The sequence below is a fragment of the Callospermophilus lateralis genome, chromosome 1 (genome assembly GCF_048772815.1).
Source record: "Callospermophilus lateralis isolate mCalLat2 chromosome 1, mCalLat2.hap1, whole genome shotgun sequence".
NCBI lineage: Eukaryota > Metazoa > Chordata > Mammalia > Rodentia > Sciuridae > Callospermophilus > Callospermophilus lateralis.
The window spans coordinates 61,245,263-61,262,046 of record NC_135305.1 but is presented as its reverse complement, the minus strand read 5'-3'; the positions used below and the strand labels follow the sequence as shown (position 1 = coordinate 61,262,046).

General features: G+C 33.0%; 1 protein-coding gene across 1 annotated transcript in view; it reads left to right on the top strand.

Annotated features, from left to right (window-relative positions):
• Sema3c (semaphorin 3C) overlaps positions 1-16,784 on the top strand; it is a 159,668-nt gene that overhangs the window by 102,010 nt on the left and 40,874 nt on the right. The window contains exons 8-12 of the mRNA XM_076835128.2: positions 830-972; positions 2,191-2,305; positions 4,363-4,432; positions 6,228-6,372; positions 13,721-13,943. Coding sequence (XP_076691243.2) covers positions 830-972; positions 2,191-2,305; positions 4,363-4,432; positions 6,228-6,372; positions 13,721-13,943 — 696 coding nt within the window. The remainder of the gene's footprint in view (positions 1-829; positions 973-2,190; positions 2,306-4,362; positions 4,433-6,227; positions 6,373-13,720; positions 13,944-16,784) is intronic.

Here is a 16,784-nt window from a genome sequence, read left to right as displayed (position 1 = left end):
GTTCACATAAAAAAATGTGCATTTGATTCTGTTATATGATTCCAATCAGTTGCTGTTGTTTAAAGGAGGAAGAAACCACTAAGACCTTTGTCATTTCCCCCTGAGGAAAATTTCTAGCTGACTCTAAATTTGTCTCTTCATTTAGCATTGCTCAGTGAAGCATGAATCACCACAGTTAAGCATCTTATTTCACTGATAGCACAAGAAAGCATTGATTGTTCACTTAATTCTTCAAATTATTCTTCCAGTACATCTGGAAATAGAGTATTCTAAAAGTTGTTTTGTTCTTGAAAAAAGAAACCCTGTATGTCTTCAAATGAATGTATTTTTTCCTTCAGAAGTTTCTCCTTCATTTCATTTGCTGTATTTTAAGAAAAATGTGTTTTTCAGAATTTGGAGACCCAAATCCTCATTCTACTTCAATGAGTTTGTGTTTATGTGCACTAGATTGAAAACTGCACTTTAAAAACAAACTTTTTTTTTTCAATAAAAGAACCCATCAGATTCCATCAGAAATAAATAGTAGAAAAGTTTTTCAATTTTCTAAACTTATTGGTGCACAAAGAAGTTGTGCATTTGCTGCATTTCTAAAGTGTATTGCAGACAGAAAAAAAATACTTTGAGCTATCATAGCTCTACTTTGTGGTACTTGACATTCCTGATGTGGTATGTAGAGTGAATATAAATACTGGTTTTTGAAATTTTGTCTGTGAACATTGAATTATTCTTCTGTACCAAAGATGGGTAAGGCATGTGCCTGTGGTCTCCTTGGAAGGAAAGTAGATGGGTTTTCATCATGAGTATATATAGTCTTTATATTTGTTTCCAGAACCCATGTTTGTGGATGCACATGTCATTCCTGATGGAACTGATCCAAATGATGCTAAGGTGTACTTCTTCTTCAAAGAAAAGCTGACTGACAATAACAGGAGCACAAAACAGATTCATTCCATGATTGCTAGAATTTGTCCTGTAAGTATTATTGTTTTAATTTGAAGAAAGTCTCCAAAATACGTAAATATTTTCCCAAAAGTTTATTTTCAAGTTTTAAAATCTACTTTTACAAATAAAATACTGAGAAAAGACATTTAATACTCTAAGTTTATTTGTGTGAGCCACAAGAGTTAAATATGCCCAGTTTCAGTAAACATCATCAGAGAAATATTTGGATTGTGGATTTATAGAAATGAACAGTTTTGACTAATTTTTGCATACCCATTCACTATATTAATATTCAAATAAATAGCTTAATAATCTATTTTAAAAGAAACAAAACAATTCTTATGAATAAAATTCAATTGAATCTCAACAAAAGTTATTATGGAACTGTCTATAATACTGAAAATCAAGAAATGCTTGAGCAAATGCAGTTCTAATTATGGAGTAAACAAAATGTTCTGTGCATCAACAGTATACATAGCACTCAAAAAAATCCATAATGTCCTCTCATTGAAATTTTATAGTATTACACTCATTTTTAGTAGTATCTTTTTGTGAAAAAAGTATTTCTCTAGTGTTAATTTATCTCCATATATTCTACTGATCAGGGCTCAGCTGTTTCTCAATCATTTGGAACAAGAGAGGAAAGCCAGAAGAAAAAGCAAAAGTCATTTAGATGCAGGAAAAAATGTCAGTAGTAGAAACTATTTGTGAATGGTCCAAATGTCGTTCCTGCTGCCTCAGTCAGAGAAATGTGTGTAGTCAAGCATCTGATAAAAACACTAAGTGATCATGCAGAAAAATGAAGGAGGGAAGACAGAATTATCTGGGACCATTTGAAATAAAGATACATCCGCTGTCTTAACTATAACAGAATTTCCAACCCTCAATGTGTACAATAAAGTTTGTTTATATCAAAGACAATAAGTTATCAAGAAAAGCCAAATTAAAATCATTCACTCTACATATATTTTATGAATATATAATTGTTAAAGTCAGGACATAAGTTTATTATTCTAATTTATTAATTTCTAGAAGATTCCATATTATAAGAGAATATAGACAAACTATAGCTATTCTATAAGGATATTCTAGATCTTAAATATTTTCCTTTATTAATGGACAAATATGGTTAACTTTACCATTGTTCAAATTATAATAAATCCTAAAGTAATCAGAGTTCATGTGGAATGTATAATGCACTTCATTATTTTCTGAAGAAATCTGAATTATGTTTCAAAATGATTTTAGAATGACACTGGTGGGCTTCGTAGCCTTGTCAACAAGTGGACCACCTTCTTAAAAGCGCGGTTGGTATGTTCAGTCACAGATGAAGATGGCCCAGAAACACACTTCGATGAATTAGGTAATTAGGTGTGAGATTGAACAATGTTTCTGACAGAGAACTTGTAAGGTTCATATATTTTAATAGCCTTTCAGGAAAGGGTGAATCTTCCATGGATCTTTTCAGCATAAATAAATGTGCCAATTTAAACCAATGATGTGGATAACATTCATAAATTTCTTTAAGTATTTTCTTAAGTATTTTCTTAATCTGGTTTACTCAAGGGCACTGCTGAAACATTTAGTTTTACAATATGTGAATGCATGTGTGTATATGTATAAATGTGGGGATGTACCTATATGATTTCTGTATAGGTAGTGATATGTTTTGGGTTTTGCAAATCAATATGTATTTCATGTATTAGAGAATCTGGTATTCTGATTTAAGATCAGTTTGATAGGAATACAGATACACATTTTTACAGTTGTAGCTCAATGGACAGAAAGAATTTGAATGAAAAGTGTAGAAAAGAAAAGAGTAGAAAATAGATTTGTGCTCACATCTTAGCTGGGCTGTTGACCTTGAGACCAAGTATCCCCAGCATGAGGAGGAGTATACTTTAAGGTCAAATAAAATCAACACTCTGATTCCTTTCTACCAAGGAACAGTTCTCTTTAAAAGAAGTAACTTGGTATGCATCTTAATGTTATTTTTAATAAGAGCCATTTTTAAATGACCTTTCTTTTGTCTTCACTAAAATGTAAACTCTGATTATTCTCATATTATGAGGCAGGTGATAAGATAAATAACAAACTCTATTACAATATAGAAAAATTCAGTGGTTCTAGTAGTTTTAAAACTGAAATAGTTGGGGCTGGGGATGTGGCTTAAGTGATAGCACGCTTGCCTGGCATGTGTGCGGCCCAGGTTCGATCCTCAGAACCACATACAAACAAAGATGTTGTGTCTGCCAAAAACTAAAAATAAATAAATAAATATTTTTTTAAAAAAAAAAAACACCTCAAAACTCATTTAGTTGATCATGCCAACAATATTTTCTGAATCAACTTTTCTATAAAAATATTCTAAGTATCATTTTGTGACGTAGTCTGGTCACTCATTATTTTCCCCCAAGTTATTTGCAAGTGTTCATGCTTCAGTGTTGTTCTTTTGACCAGAGCTAGACATTGTCAGCATTTATTCACATATAGAAAGGTTAGTGCTTATTAATTTATTTCTTGGAAAATTCTAAATTTATTATTAATTTAAAATAAATACATCTGTTTTTATATTCATCAGCAAGTATCATATTTGTAAAATTGTCACTAAATCCAAGCTTCATTGCAATTGATTATTAATTGGGATTTTCTATCAGAAATTTAATTTCATGTTATTACTGACTACTGTACTTTGATATGCATACCTTTCTCATATCTTTAATATATTTTAAATGTCTTATGGAGAAATATTTTGTTAAATAAAAATATCACAGTCAATTTTGACCATAAAATTTTATATTAAAAAGTCACTATGAGTGTTTTCATATTCTAATCTCTTACCCTGGGTTAAAAACAAATTAAGATTTGTAATATTTTTTAATTTAAATAACTAATATTTACACGTGGAAAAATAAGAATTCATACCCCATTTGAATCAAATGTATGATATGTCAAGATCATTGTATTGTCTTGAGCAACTAATAAAAAAAACTAATATTTAATCATTAAAGATGTTTAGAAAATTACAGAAGCTAAGAATCAACAAGAAGATTTCCTTAGCTTTTGCTACTTCAGGAACATTCATTGTTGATCTTTTCTTCTATTTTGGTATATAGTTTATGGCTTACATGGTTATAATCTATATTATATACCACTGTGTCTTTTTCCAGTTAATATTATTTTGTTAGCATGGTTTTCAGAGAGAGACTCAGTCTTCAGAAATCCCTTTAGTGTCTGTGTAACATTTAATTTACCACGTGTTTACCATTTAGTTATTTCCAAATTATAAAAAATGATCCAGGAATATCTTTCTTCATAGTACTTTTGATAGATGAAATTTTCTGTTTTTTTAAAAAATAATTGAAATGAAAACAATTAATATTTGGGAAATTTAAAAGAATGACATTTTCCTTTTTATAGAGGATGTGTTTCTGCTGGAAACTGATAATCCAAGGACAACACTAGTGTATGGCATTTTTACAACATCAAGGTAATTATTAAAAATTATATTTTGTGAGTTTAACACTAAATTTTATTGAACAGTATTGTTATTATGAAAGCATTCTTCTCTTCACCTTTTATGTTTCCATAGTATTTTGGATGCAGTCCTCCCATTTTATTTACTTTTTCCAGATTACCAAAACATGTTTGATCTAAACAAATATTTTCAAAATATTCTGTACAGAGTACTTGTAATGATCACAAGCTATCTTCTCAAAGAAATGAAAATATGAACAACATCGTAGAAATGAAGTATATAACATTACTTTATTTTTGAGAAAATAATCTCAACACTCATGATTCCAGTAAGAATTCTGGCATTGTTGTTGTAGGCAATGGATATATTTCTTACCTGGATGGTGGCCATAGTAACACAGGTGTTGATATAGGCCCAGAATCACCAAATTACATACATTAATTATGTGCAGTTTTTTTTTTTTTGTATCCAATTATACTTTAGTAAATCTGGGGAAAATTTGTCATTTCTATCAAAATAATTTTCTGCAACAATAGGGTGACAAATATTTAGAAAGTAACAAAAATGGAAACTGTTTTTATGTTAATATGACAGTTTTATATATTTCCAAATAGACTTAATGTTTCCTAGCTTCTTTGGGATGCCCATACCAGTTATTAAATATTTCAAGAGTTTCTCATATTCTCACTCTTTCCTGCACATATTTCTGTTTATTAACTTTAAACTAGAGATGTTACTTTGAATTCATCCTTATACTCCAGCTGCGACTACTTAACCAACGCAGGATGTGTGCGGTCCTTTTTATCAGAAGTCAAGTACAAAACAAAGATCTAATGGTTTTAACATTCTTTTTTTAAGAGGGTTAAATCATGGTATAAATTTTAAACTTCCATGAACTATTCAAAGGAAAAGAAAATTGCAAAAATATTGATTTTAAATCATTTATGTTTGCCTCCTAAGATGTCCAAAAACTATGTCCTTCAAGATATGCTTAAACTCTTTGTCAAGCAAAGAAGTAGTTTAACTCACTAAGAACTGAACAAAGAAAAGGATAACCAAATTCTTAAGAAATTTTAATTAGAGGAAGAACATTTCCCTAGGTATTTTTTTCCCTAATACTCAATAGCTCTAATATTGAATAACTCAAATTATCATTTTAGACTATTACTGCTACTGAATAATGATGTATCTTGTTTGTTTTCATGGGAACACAATACCTTTTCCACTGAGCATCTAATTTCAAATAAATATGTGAGTCAGAGAAGTGTTGGTTTCAGTCAATCTGCCATAGTAAGGATTCAAATAAATTTTAGGATATTTTTATTGACTAAAGAAAATTTAATAAATCTTTCTTAGATCCCCTTTTTTTGTGTGTGTGAATAGCAGGGAGAGTATAAATAATGACCAGTTAGGCTTTTTCAACTACTATTCAGGATAGCATGTGAGAACACTCTCACATTTAAATAATAATTCACATTAATATTTTTAAACAAAATTATTAGTACATTTTTTGGTGGTATTTAAAATAAACTAGTTAGAAGCTTATTTATCCTATTTTTCAGAAACAATGAGAACTTTTCATTAACTTATTAATATCCATTACTTCCATGGATAAATTAAATATTGTAATGCTTTATGTAACAATGCCTTATTTCAAAACAGTAGTTTTTCATCTTCACACATGTGCACCATAGTATTCAAATTTTCCATGAGGAATTATATCAACCTTTTATCACAAACTTTACCATTGTTTTCAAATTATAATACATTTTAAAAATAACGTGGACTCTTTCTGTTTTATTTTCAGCTCAGTTTTTAAAGGTTCAGCCGTATGTGTGTATCATTTATCTGATATACAGACTGTGTTTAATGGGCCTTTTGCCCACAAAGAAGGGCCCAATCATCAGCTGATTTCCTATCAGGGGAGAATTCCATACCCTCGCCCTGGAACTGTAAGTATCCAGGAAAGTTTCTTTGTCATCACGCATTAAAAAAATGAACAAGATCTGAATATCATGTTGACATTTACTAAATATAAGTATAGACTTAGGTATGCTCATTATAATTTTTCAGCTCAAGGATTCTCTGATTTGGGATTTAACTAATATGTCATATATGTTACAGAATGCTCTGTATATTTTTTGTAAGTGCTATTGCTAACAAGATCTCATTAAGATTTCAGAATAACTATGCAAGGCATACAGGAAAGAATTTTCATAATTATAATGGCATAGTAAATGTAACTTTGAAAGTGGTAACGTTTCAGTGGAAACCTAAGAATTTGAATGGTAATTGATTTTCACAACAGTTTCCTGTATTAAAAAAATCTCATCTGTTTCAATGAGGACTAACCATATGAGAATTAATTTAGAGATAACAGGGAGATATTTCAAATTTTAGGCAAGTATTTAATTAAAAATTATGTCTTATATTTTCCTTAGACAAAATGTTTGGTATGTATAAGCAGATAATTACAATACAGGTGAAACTATAATTCAAATAAAATGGTTATATAGTATAAAACAACATGCAAATTAGAACTTTTAACCATATTCAACTTTCTAATAAGAAATAACCTGTTTTTGAAGCATGTGGATGTTTCTGTATCATGCATTATTAATAATAGTAAGGGATACATTTAAGACAAATTTCTCCAATGGAGTTATAAACAGTGCATTTGCAGACCAGTATTGAACTTTTTTTCTGGGACTTGGTTAAAAAATTTCTACTGTTTGTTTTTCACCAGTGCTATAATTATGCTGCTTTCTAGAATATCAATTAGTGTCTCTATCTGTAACATGTCATATAGAACGTCATTTGAGAGATGTTATTCAGTTGACATTCAAGAGAAATATAATCTTCCAATATTTCTGCATTTCTTAGAATAATATTATAAATTTTAGGATGGGAAAGATTTAAATCAAAAAAGATAGCTAGCATACTATTTTGTTGACAAAACTTTTTTTTCTATTTACTTTAACCTGAAATTCCTTTAACAATATTCTTTCAGATATTCACCCCATGTAATTTTTATTTGTTGATCCACTTTATTTTTATGTTACTAGAGTGTATTTGTAATGTATAACTTACTCATTTATTTTCTCATTGTCTTAAATTATCCTACTGTAAGTTTTTTCTTTTCAATAGGAAAAATTATTCTCATACATTTAAGGAGACTATTTAAAATTAAGAGGCTTGAGTTTAGTTCCCTTTCCAGCATCTCAAAGAAAAAATCATTGATATGTATTTTATGTAGAATCATTAACTTTTAATTTGGGAAAATTATTAGAATTGCTGCTTATTTCTCAAAACATTACAATTTTAAAAGTCATAGTCATATTGGTAGCATCATATCATAGTATTCACAATATTCTTTTAAATTGTCTCTCCTTTATGCTCACAGCTCAAAAGAAGGTGAAAAAAAATTGTTTATTTTGTATAATGCAAGGAAAAGAAAGAACTGAGATAGCCACTTAAAGGTTCCTCAAGTTGGGGAGTTGGATAAATTAAAGATGACAAAAGAAAAGAGGAGGGGGGAGATGCTGAGCAACTTCCAAATCCCATTTCAAGTGAAAGGCTCCCATTATTCCATTCACAGTATTTCATGTATTTTCAGAAGGCTCACTGATACCATACTCAAGGACATATCATATTTTTGAAGTTACTTTAATCATAGCTTCATCTTAGTACAGACAATTAAGAGGTAGTTGTTACTGTATATACTTTAATCAATGACTCTTTTGAACATGTATATATGGGATTAGTAAAGGAGCAACTGATTTATAAACTCAAAAAATTTTATCTCCTCCACTAAAAACAACAACAATCAAAAAACAAAAACAAACAAACAAAGAAAAAAACATTAAAAACAAAAAAACCTTTGGAGAAACCCTGAAACCCTGGGAAAACCCAGCAAAACAGAAGAAAGATGGCTATGCTGGTGAAATCAGGATTTGAAGCTTCAGGTCCTCCTTTAGAGAGTTTTGGAGACACCTTGTATCCACTGCAAAGAACAGATTATGTCAAGTATTTTACCTTACCTGCATCTCTTCTTAGTTAAGAACATCACCATAGTAACTTGAGTTTAAATTTTGTTTTGTTTCTATTCTTTGCAGAACTGGAGATTGATCCTAGCAGCATTTTACTACTAAGCTGTATCCCCAGACCTTTTTATGCATTTTAAATTGTGAGACAGTGTCTTGCTAAATTGTTCAAGCTGGCCTTGAACTCAGATCTCCCAATTACTGCGATTACAGGCATGTACTGCCATGCCCAGCTTTATAGTAATAACTTGAAATTGGCCATGATGGGAGCATTTACACCATGGAAATTGGCAAATTCTACAAATCAGGGTTTTTGTGTTGTTTGTTTATTTGTTTGTTTTCCTGAAGAAAAGTCATCTCTGTCCTTACCTCTCATCAGGCTCTTTATCCACATGGAAACTTAAAACCTACCTTACCATAGGAATAGTGCTCTGGTTCATAATGAGAAAACCACTGTTGTCTGGAAGCAAACATTCTACATAATGTGCAAATAGATCAGCCCTTTTTAGTAAAACACAACAAACCAATGCTAAATTAGAAAGTTCTTCTAACAGTCACTCTGTTAATTTTTTCTAACCCCCCCCCCCTTTTTTAAGCTCTTCTCCATTCTGAAGCAGTGTAGAAAAGCCAGGGCTTAGTGACACACATCTGGAACAGACTCCATGAAAAAGGGAGTAGTCAATATGTCAGACATATTTCTATAATGTGGTTTCTTACATCTGGTGTTGAGACCAGAACAGCTCCTTTAAATCAAAAAATTGTCAGTTGAGTGATCCTGAGGGAATATAAAAGGCAGGGTGGAGGAGTGACCTCTGGCATTCCTCCTGGAAAAGCATCCTTCCCTCAAGACTTGGTCCCTCCACCCTTCACAGAGCAAAACACCATGAAGTCAGCTCTCTGACTCAGAGTGGCCAGGATCTGTCTCTTGCCTGGGCTTCCTGCTCATGTAGCCAGAAGACCTGCAGCCAAGTGCCCCAAAGCATTCCATCTCCTCTTGGGTTAAGAATGTTGCCTCTGAAGTCCTCCCAGCGAATGGTGGACTGTGATCATGGTACTTTATTTCCCGACACAGTAGTCTGGTTGCCGGGTCAACCCCATAAATATATGACTGTGTTCTTAGAGAAATGACACTGGCAGAAATCGTATACCCTCATTCTAATGCTCCCTGTAGGTGCTTCTTTTAAAGCAGAGCTGATAGTAGTGTTAGCAGAGGCCCAACCAGCAAGCTCAAGTCAGTAGGAGGAAGCCTGCCAATTTTGTCACAATGTTTTTCCATAAGTAATTCAAGTTTGTGGAAGAAACAAGACACCTTTGGTATGTTGCGAAGGGCAGCCAAAGACTGCAGGCTCTCTCCCTGGCCCAGCTTACATATTACTTTATTCTGTTGCAACATGTATAAACCTTCTGCAGAAGATAGTTTTTTGTATATACTGCATATCCTTTTAAAGCAGAACCCAATAAAAGTGTTCAATTTTAATATGTATTTATAAGTGTAGCAGAACCATCTGCTTGAGTGCCCCAGGAATTACATACAGTTCCCTAAATACTTCAACCTTTGTGTTCTCATCTCTAAACTTCTGCACTGACCTTGGCAGCCTGAAGTTCTCCACTGTTCTAAGTTCATTTAAAAAATATTGGCTCTTAAGTATATACAACAGTTGATCCTGAACTAAGCTCTGTTATTTATTTTGTATTTGTCTCATATTATTACTCTGTTTCTTAGTTGTAGTTTTGCTTTGAATTTGTTATTTGAGAATTTGTGTCTAGAAAGCAACAGCAATTTCTTACTAGCCGTCCCGTATTGAACATATCCAAATTCATTTTTTAATAGAAGATGTACAAAGAATGAACACACACACATATATTAATATGTAACTATATTATTAGAAAACTTTAATAGATGTGAAGTTTAGGAGAACATTGTGGAGAATCAGAAGGCACAGGAGTATAGGAAAGAATTAGGTAAGGACAACCATTATTGATACTTCCTTAACATGATTATTTATAGCATTTCATCTAAAACCTTAAGAACACTTAAAATGTCTTTACTGGAAAAAATGCTGCTTATCACTGCTGACAAACAGAAAGATAGAAAGAAGAACTGAATAAAAGAAAACACTTAAAAGAACAATTTAACCAAAATTGCTTACTGGCTATTTGTAGAGTAAAATAAACCTTCTGAAGAATGAGACACCAGCCTAATTAATGGATAAAGGGTTTTATTTTATGATAGACTATGGATGTTACATTAAGTGGAGGTTTCAACACATGTGTTCTATCATAAGATGAGGAGAACGTTAATCACATCTGATTTTTACTTGGGAGTGTTATACTGATTCAAATTTACCAGACAGTGTCCACAAAGGGTAATCTGTTTTTGTTCTCATCACCATTTGTGTCCATAATTTTACTACTTATCTGCACACTTTATGTGTGAATTAATGAAATAAATAAGTAGTATAAAAATTAATTCTTTTGTCAATTTAAAAATACACTCATGCTAGGAGACATTGTTCCTAAGAAAGAAGTTGATTGTGAATATTATACAACAAAAGTATCAAATGTAGGGGGAAGTAATTGAATGCGAAGTATGTATTTGATTTGATTATTTGGGGTTACCTTATTATATAACTGTGGTTTTAAGCAATCTTGACATAATTTGTATCTGAATTTCAATTATCTTTGAGTAAAGAGCAGATATCAGATACTGATAACTTAATATGCTCTTCATACACCAATCTGTACTAACTGGAAATGATCAAAACTGCCTAGTAATATATGCTAACTTTGGATCTTTCTGGAACTTACAAAGGAGAATGCTTGCAAATACTTATGGATATGTCTCAGCCTAGCAAGCCGTAATTAGTGGTGTTTTATGAAGGTCTGGAACCATTTAAATTTCCCATGCACTGTTCTTTCCATGTTTTCATTCAGTAAGCAATGTATCTCCCTTTTTCCACTTGGTGTGAAGAATGAGAGTAGAAGACACCCATAATTCCATACTGTAAAGAATTATGGAGCACATCTATCAGCTTAGAAAAACCTCTCATTAAATTCTTTGTCCTCATTTTGCCCTTAATTCTGGGGAATTTATAAATATGTCTATTTAAATATGATGCTTTTCCTTAAAAGAAAAACATATGAACTACAGAAAATGGAATAAGGAGCATGAGGCTTATTATTATTATTTGTGTCATTGTGTCTTCTTTGTTAAGTCATTTAATTTTTCTCTGAGTCTTTGTTCAAAAAAGAGAACTAGATTTACTGGTCCTAAAAAAAAAAAAAAGTTCTAGTAATGCCAGTTGGTCAAGTTAGTGTGAAAATTGTATCATGCTGATACTGACTAAATGAAGTGAGATCATACAAGTAATCTGATGATGTATTTGAAAATGCAAGTCTGTCTGGCAACACTGACCCAAAAGTACTAATGCCATTAGATAGCTATTAAGGGTTCAACCTAGAGGTTGTCATATTTTGTTTGAACCCCAAAGTTGTTTTCCTTTTTCATGGCGTCAACAATTAAAGATTTGGCAAATTTCACACAGAATTCTGCATTTCTATCGTCTGGTGCAACCTGGCAGCACTAGGCTTATGTTCCTGAATAGGAGTAAAAGCTGATCATAAGGGACCATAGCCACCTTTGGCTAAGGTGTAACTGTTCAGTTGGTAACAGCCCCCATTATATCCTGCAGTTTACTACTATGTTGTACCCATTGCTATTGATCAGGAAGCTTGCTTTCTTATTCCCCTTTTACTCCAAAACTCTGTAATGAGGATAGTGAAAACTACAACAGGAGTGCTATGCATTTCAAGAAAAAAAATGTCAAATATTTTTGTTTCTGTAAGTAGAAATATTGTCAAGCATTTAATAAGGTTAGGTAAATAAGGTCTATGTATGTTAAAATATCATATTCAATGGCAATGCTCATAAAACGTCACAGTCAGCTCCTAATTAATGAGGGAGTTTAAGTTTCAAGCTTCAGCAGCTCCCAGACTACTCTTAAGTTTGACCTTAGTTAATGTTACATTTAGGAAGCTTCTCCTCAGAAGCCCTTGTCAGGGTTCCTTTCCAGGACTGCCGAAGCTGTCCAGCAGTCTGTTTTTAGATCTCATTACTGCTTTCTGTCCAAATGGATGAAATGGATGCTCTGAATCTCTCTTCTCCTGGGTGGAGTTGAGAATCTGTTTCATATAGCACTTGTACCAAAATTGCAGGCTAGATAGAATGAATCATATAGTCCACTCATTCAACTCCTCTTGGTCAAATATCTGCTGTTACCACTATTGTTATAGGTCTGAGAGCAATGAACAATATAGATCCAGTTACTCTCAGCACACAGCTTACATTGGAGAGAGAGAAATGGATAATAGAGATACAAGCAGTTAATATGTAACATACTGTTAGGGAAAGAGTTTGAAGAAAAATAGGCTAAGGAGATTGATGGTAGAGATGGAGTGGGGGAGCTACTTTTGTGTGTCATCACCTTAAAGGAAGCAACTTTTGAACTGATAACTAAATGAGGCCACAGAGAAAGCCTTGGAACAGGCTGGAGAAAAGTATGACCAATGCAGAACAACAGCAGGAGCCAAAATCCGGGAGGGCAATCATGCTGGAAGTTCAGGTACAGCAAGAACTACAATAGGTGTGGCAGGCCCAGGCCAGGTCATGTAGGGGCTTGTAGGGCATTAAATGAACATGACTAGAGTCTTTTCTAGAGGAGAATTTCAGGTCTAATTTACCATATCGAACCTAAGTTCCAACTTCTGAGATCACCTCCTTTTAGGACTAGAGGTCAGATGGAACAAAACTCTTACATGTGAGTACTGATTGACTTTGATAATGGCCATCTAATTGATATTAACCAACAGAACCATTAGATTGTGTCCACAATTTTGGTTTTTATACCATGATAGTGTCAGGGTGAAAAATAAGAAACATAAAAATGACAGATCAAAACAGTAAATATTATGGCAACAGCTCCTCTCTGAAAACAAATAGGGTAGATATTGTGGACTTAGCTTCATTCAATGATCAAATTTAACACGTTGGATACTAATTTTCTGCAGATATATATCTATATCTATAGCTGTCTATATATATGTATATAATTTTATTTTCTCAGTGGATAGCAAATGCACTTTAAACAACTGGAGCTTTAAATGTTTTGAAAAAGAGATCTCAGTTATTACTAAAACAGAGTAACCATTTTTATTAACTTGGTTCTTTCTCTATATATTTTGTTTTGTTCTGTTTTAGTGCCCAGGAGGAGCATTTACGCCCAACATGCGAACCACCAAGGAGTTTCCTGATGATGTTGTCACTTTCATTCGGAACCATCCTCTGATGTACAATTCCATCTACCCAATCCACAGGCGGCCTTTGATTGTCCGCATAGGCACTGACTACAAGTATACGAAGATCGCTGTGGATCGAGTGAATGCTGCCGATGGTAGATACCATGTCCTGTTTCTTGGAACGGGTAAGTAATGGAGCTCAAGCCATACTTCAAGAGGTGTACAATAATAGAGGCAATAGATTAACACCATGGTACTAAAACTAGAAAGACTCCAGTGCTTACTTTTGTCTGGCCTTTAGTGAGGTATTTAATCTCTCTATGCCTTGGTTTCCACATCTGTAAGTGGAGCCAATGAAATGAAGTAACTTAAGAGAGTTGTGAGGAACTAAAAGAGTTGATATGTATAGCATCTAGGATATTTCCTAGCAATATTAAGGTGAAATGTAGAAGTAGTGAATTAGGGCAGGAAGAAATTTCAAGTGTGGATATGTATTCCTCTGAAGTAAAGCCAACTCTGTGACTTCTCAATCAGTAGGTAGGGTCATTTCCGAAAGGTACTAAGGATGATATGTAACATGGTTTATGCAATACTTGGAAGTGAATTTAACTCAGGCTTTTTTGAAAATATTAGTATTGTGATTTTATTTTTAATTTTTTATTTTTTATTTATATATGTCAACAGAACGCATTACAATTCTTATTATACATACAGAGCACAATTTTTCATATCTATGTATACACAGTACATTCACAACAATTCGTGTCCTCATACATGTACTTTGGATAATAATGATTACCACTTTCCACCATTATAAATAACCCCATGCCCCCTCCCTTCCCCTCCAACCCCTCTGCCCTATCTTGAGTTTGTCTATTCCTCCCATACTTCTGCTCCCTATACACTATGAATCGGCCTCCTTATATCAAAGAAAACATTCAGCATTTGGTTTTTTGGGATTGGCTAACTTCACTTAGCATTATTTTCTCTAAGTCTATCCATTTACCTGAAAATGCCATGATTTTATTCTCTTTTATTGCTGAGTAATATTCCACTGTGTATATATGCCATATTTTTTCATCCATTCATCTATTGAAGGGCATCTAGGTTAGTTTCACAGTTTAACTATTGTAAATTGTGCTGCTATAAATATTGATGTGGCTGTGTCCCTGTAGTATGCTGTTTTTAAGTCCCTTGGGTATAGACTGAGGAGAGGGATAGCTGGGTCAAATGGTGGTTCCATTCCCAATTTTCCAAGAGATCTCCATACTGCTTTTCATATTGGCTGCACCAATTTGCAGTCCCACCAGCTGTGTATGAGGGTACCTTTTTCCCCACATCCTTGCCAACACTTATTGTTGTTTGTATGCATAATAGCTGCCATTCTGACTGCAGTGAGATGAAATCTAAAGTGGTTTTTATTTGCATTTCTCTAATTACTAGTGATGATGAACCTTTTTCATGGTTTGTTGATTGACTGTACATCGTCTTCTGAGAAATGTCTCTTCAGGTCCTTGGCCCATTTATTGATTGGGATATTTGTTTTTTTGATTGTTAGCTTTTTGAGTTCTTTATATATCCTAGTGATTAGTGTTCTTTCTGATGTATGACGTATGATGTATGATGTATGATTTGCTCCCAAGATGTAGGCTCTCTATTCACCTCACAGATTGTTTCTTTTGCTGAGAAGAAACTGTTAATTTGAATCCATCCCATTTACGGATTCTTGATTTTAATTCTTGTGCTACAGGAATCTTATTAAGGAAGTTGGGGCCAATCCAACATGATGGAGATTAGGGCCTACTTTTTCTTCTATTAGACACAGGGTCTCTGGTTGTGTTCCTAAGTCCTTGATCCATTTTGAGTTTATTTTAGTGCATGCAGAGAGATAGGGGTTTAATTTCATTTTGTTGCATATGGATTTCTAGTTTTCCCAGCACCATTTGTTGAAGAGGCTATCTTTTCTCCAATGCATATTCTTGGCACCTTTGTCTAATATAAGATAATTGTAGTTTTGTGGGTTAGTCTCTGTGTCCTCTATTCTGTATCATTGGTCTACCAGTCTGTTTTGGTGCCAATATCATGCTGTTTTTGTTACTATTGCTCTGTAGTATAGTTTAAGGTCTGGTATAGTGATGCCACCTGCTTTACTTTTTCTGCTAAGGATTGCTTGTGATTTTAATACATCCACAAATTCTAATTTGTCAAATTAACAGGAGTGAAAGTACTATTGTTCAGAGATTTCACAGAGCAGTAAATGTTTTATAACAGTGACTTTCAAAGTGTGATCCTCACATTAGAAAAATCATGATAAATGAGAACTTTTTCAAAATACAAATTTTTAGGCCACACCTCAGTAATTCTAAGACTCAGCCATTCTGTATTTTAACAAACCCTGTGGTAATTCTGATGGACCCTATAGTTTGAGAACCACTACACAAAGGAAACAACCTCAGTTTGCTGGTCAGTCAGTGATTAAAAATATATTTCTATGCATGGCTTATTTTATTTTATGTGTCTTCTAGGTTCATCCATGTTGTCACAGATGATAGAATTTCACACATTTCTAATTACCTTATAGGCCAGGATAGAATTTCATCACCTGTCTTATTGTAATATTGGAACTATTTCAAGAAATATGCAAGTTTTTCTTCTAATTTAAGAAATTGATATAAAATGTATCTGTAAAAATCATTATAAAATATAGCAGCTATGGAAGATACATTCTGAAATTAAAAAATTAATTATCCAGGTGCAGTGACACACGTGTAATCCGACAGGGAGACTGAGGCAGGAGGATTGCAAGTTCAAGGCCAACTTCAGCAACCTAACCAGGCCCTAAGCAACTTAGCAAGACTCTGGCTCAAAAAATAAAAAGGACTGGGGACTTAACTCAGTCCCTAATAACAACAAAAAAAAAAAAGGATGACCTAGACTCTGACTTCAATTTTTAAATTTGGTTACTTTTTCTTGGATAAATTAAATTTTCAAAGTGTACTTAACTTATTCCATTCCTTTTCTATCAC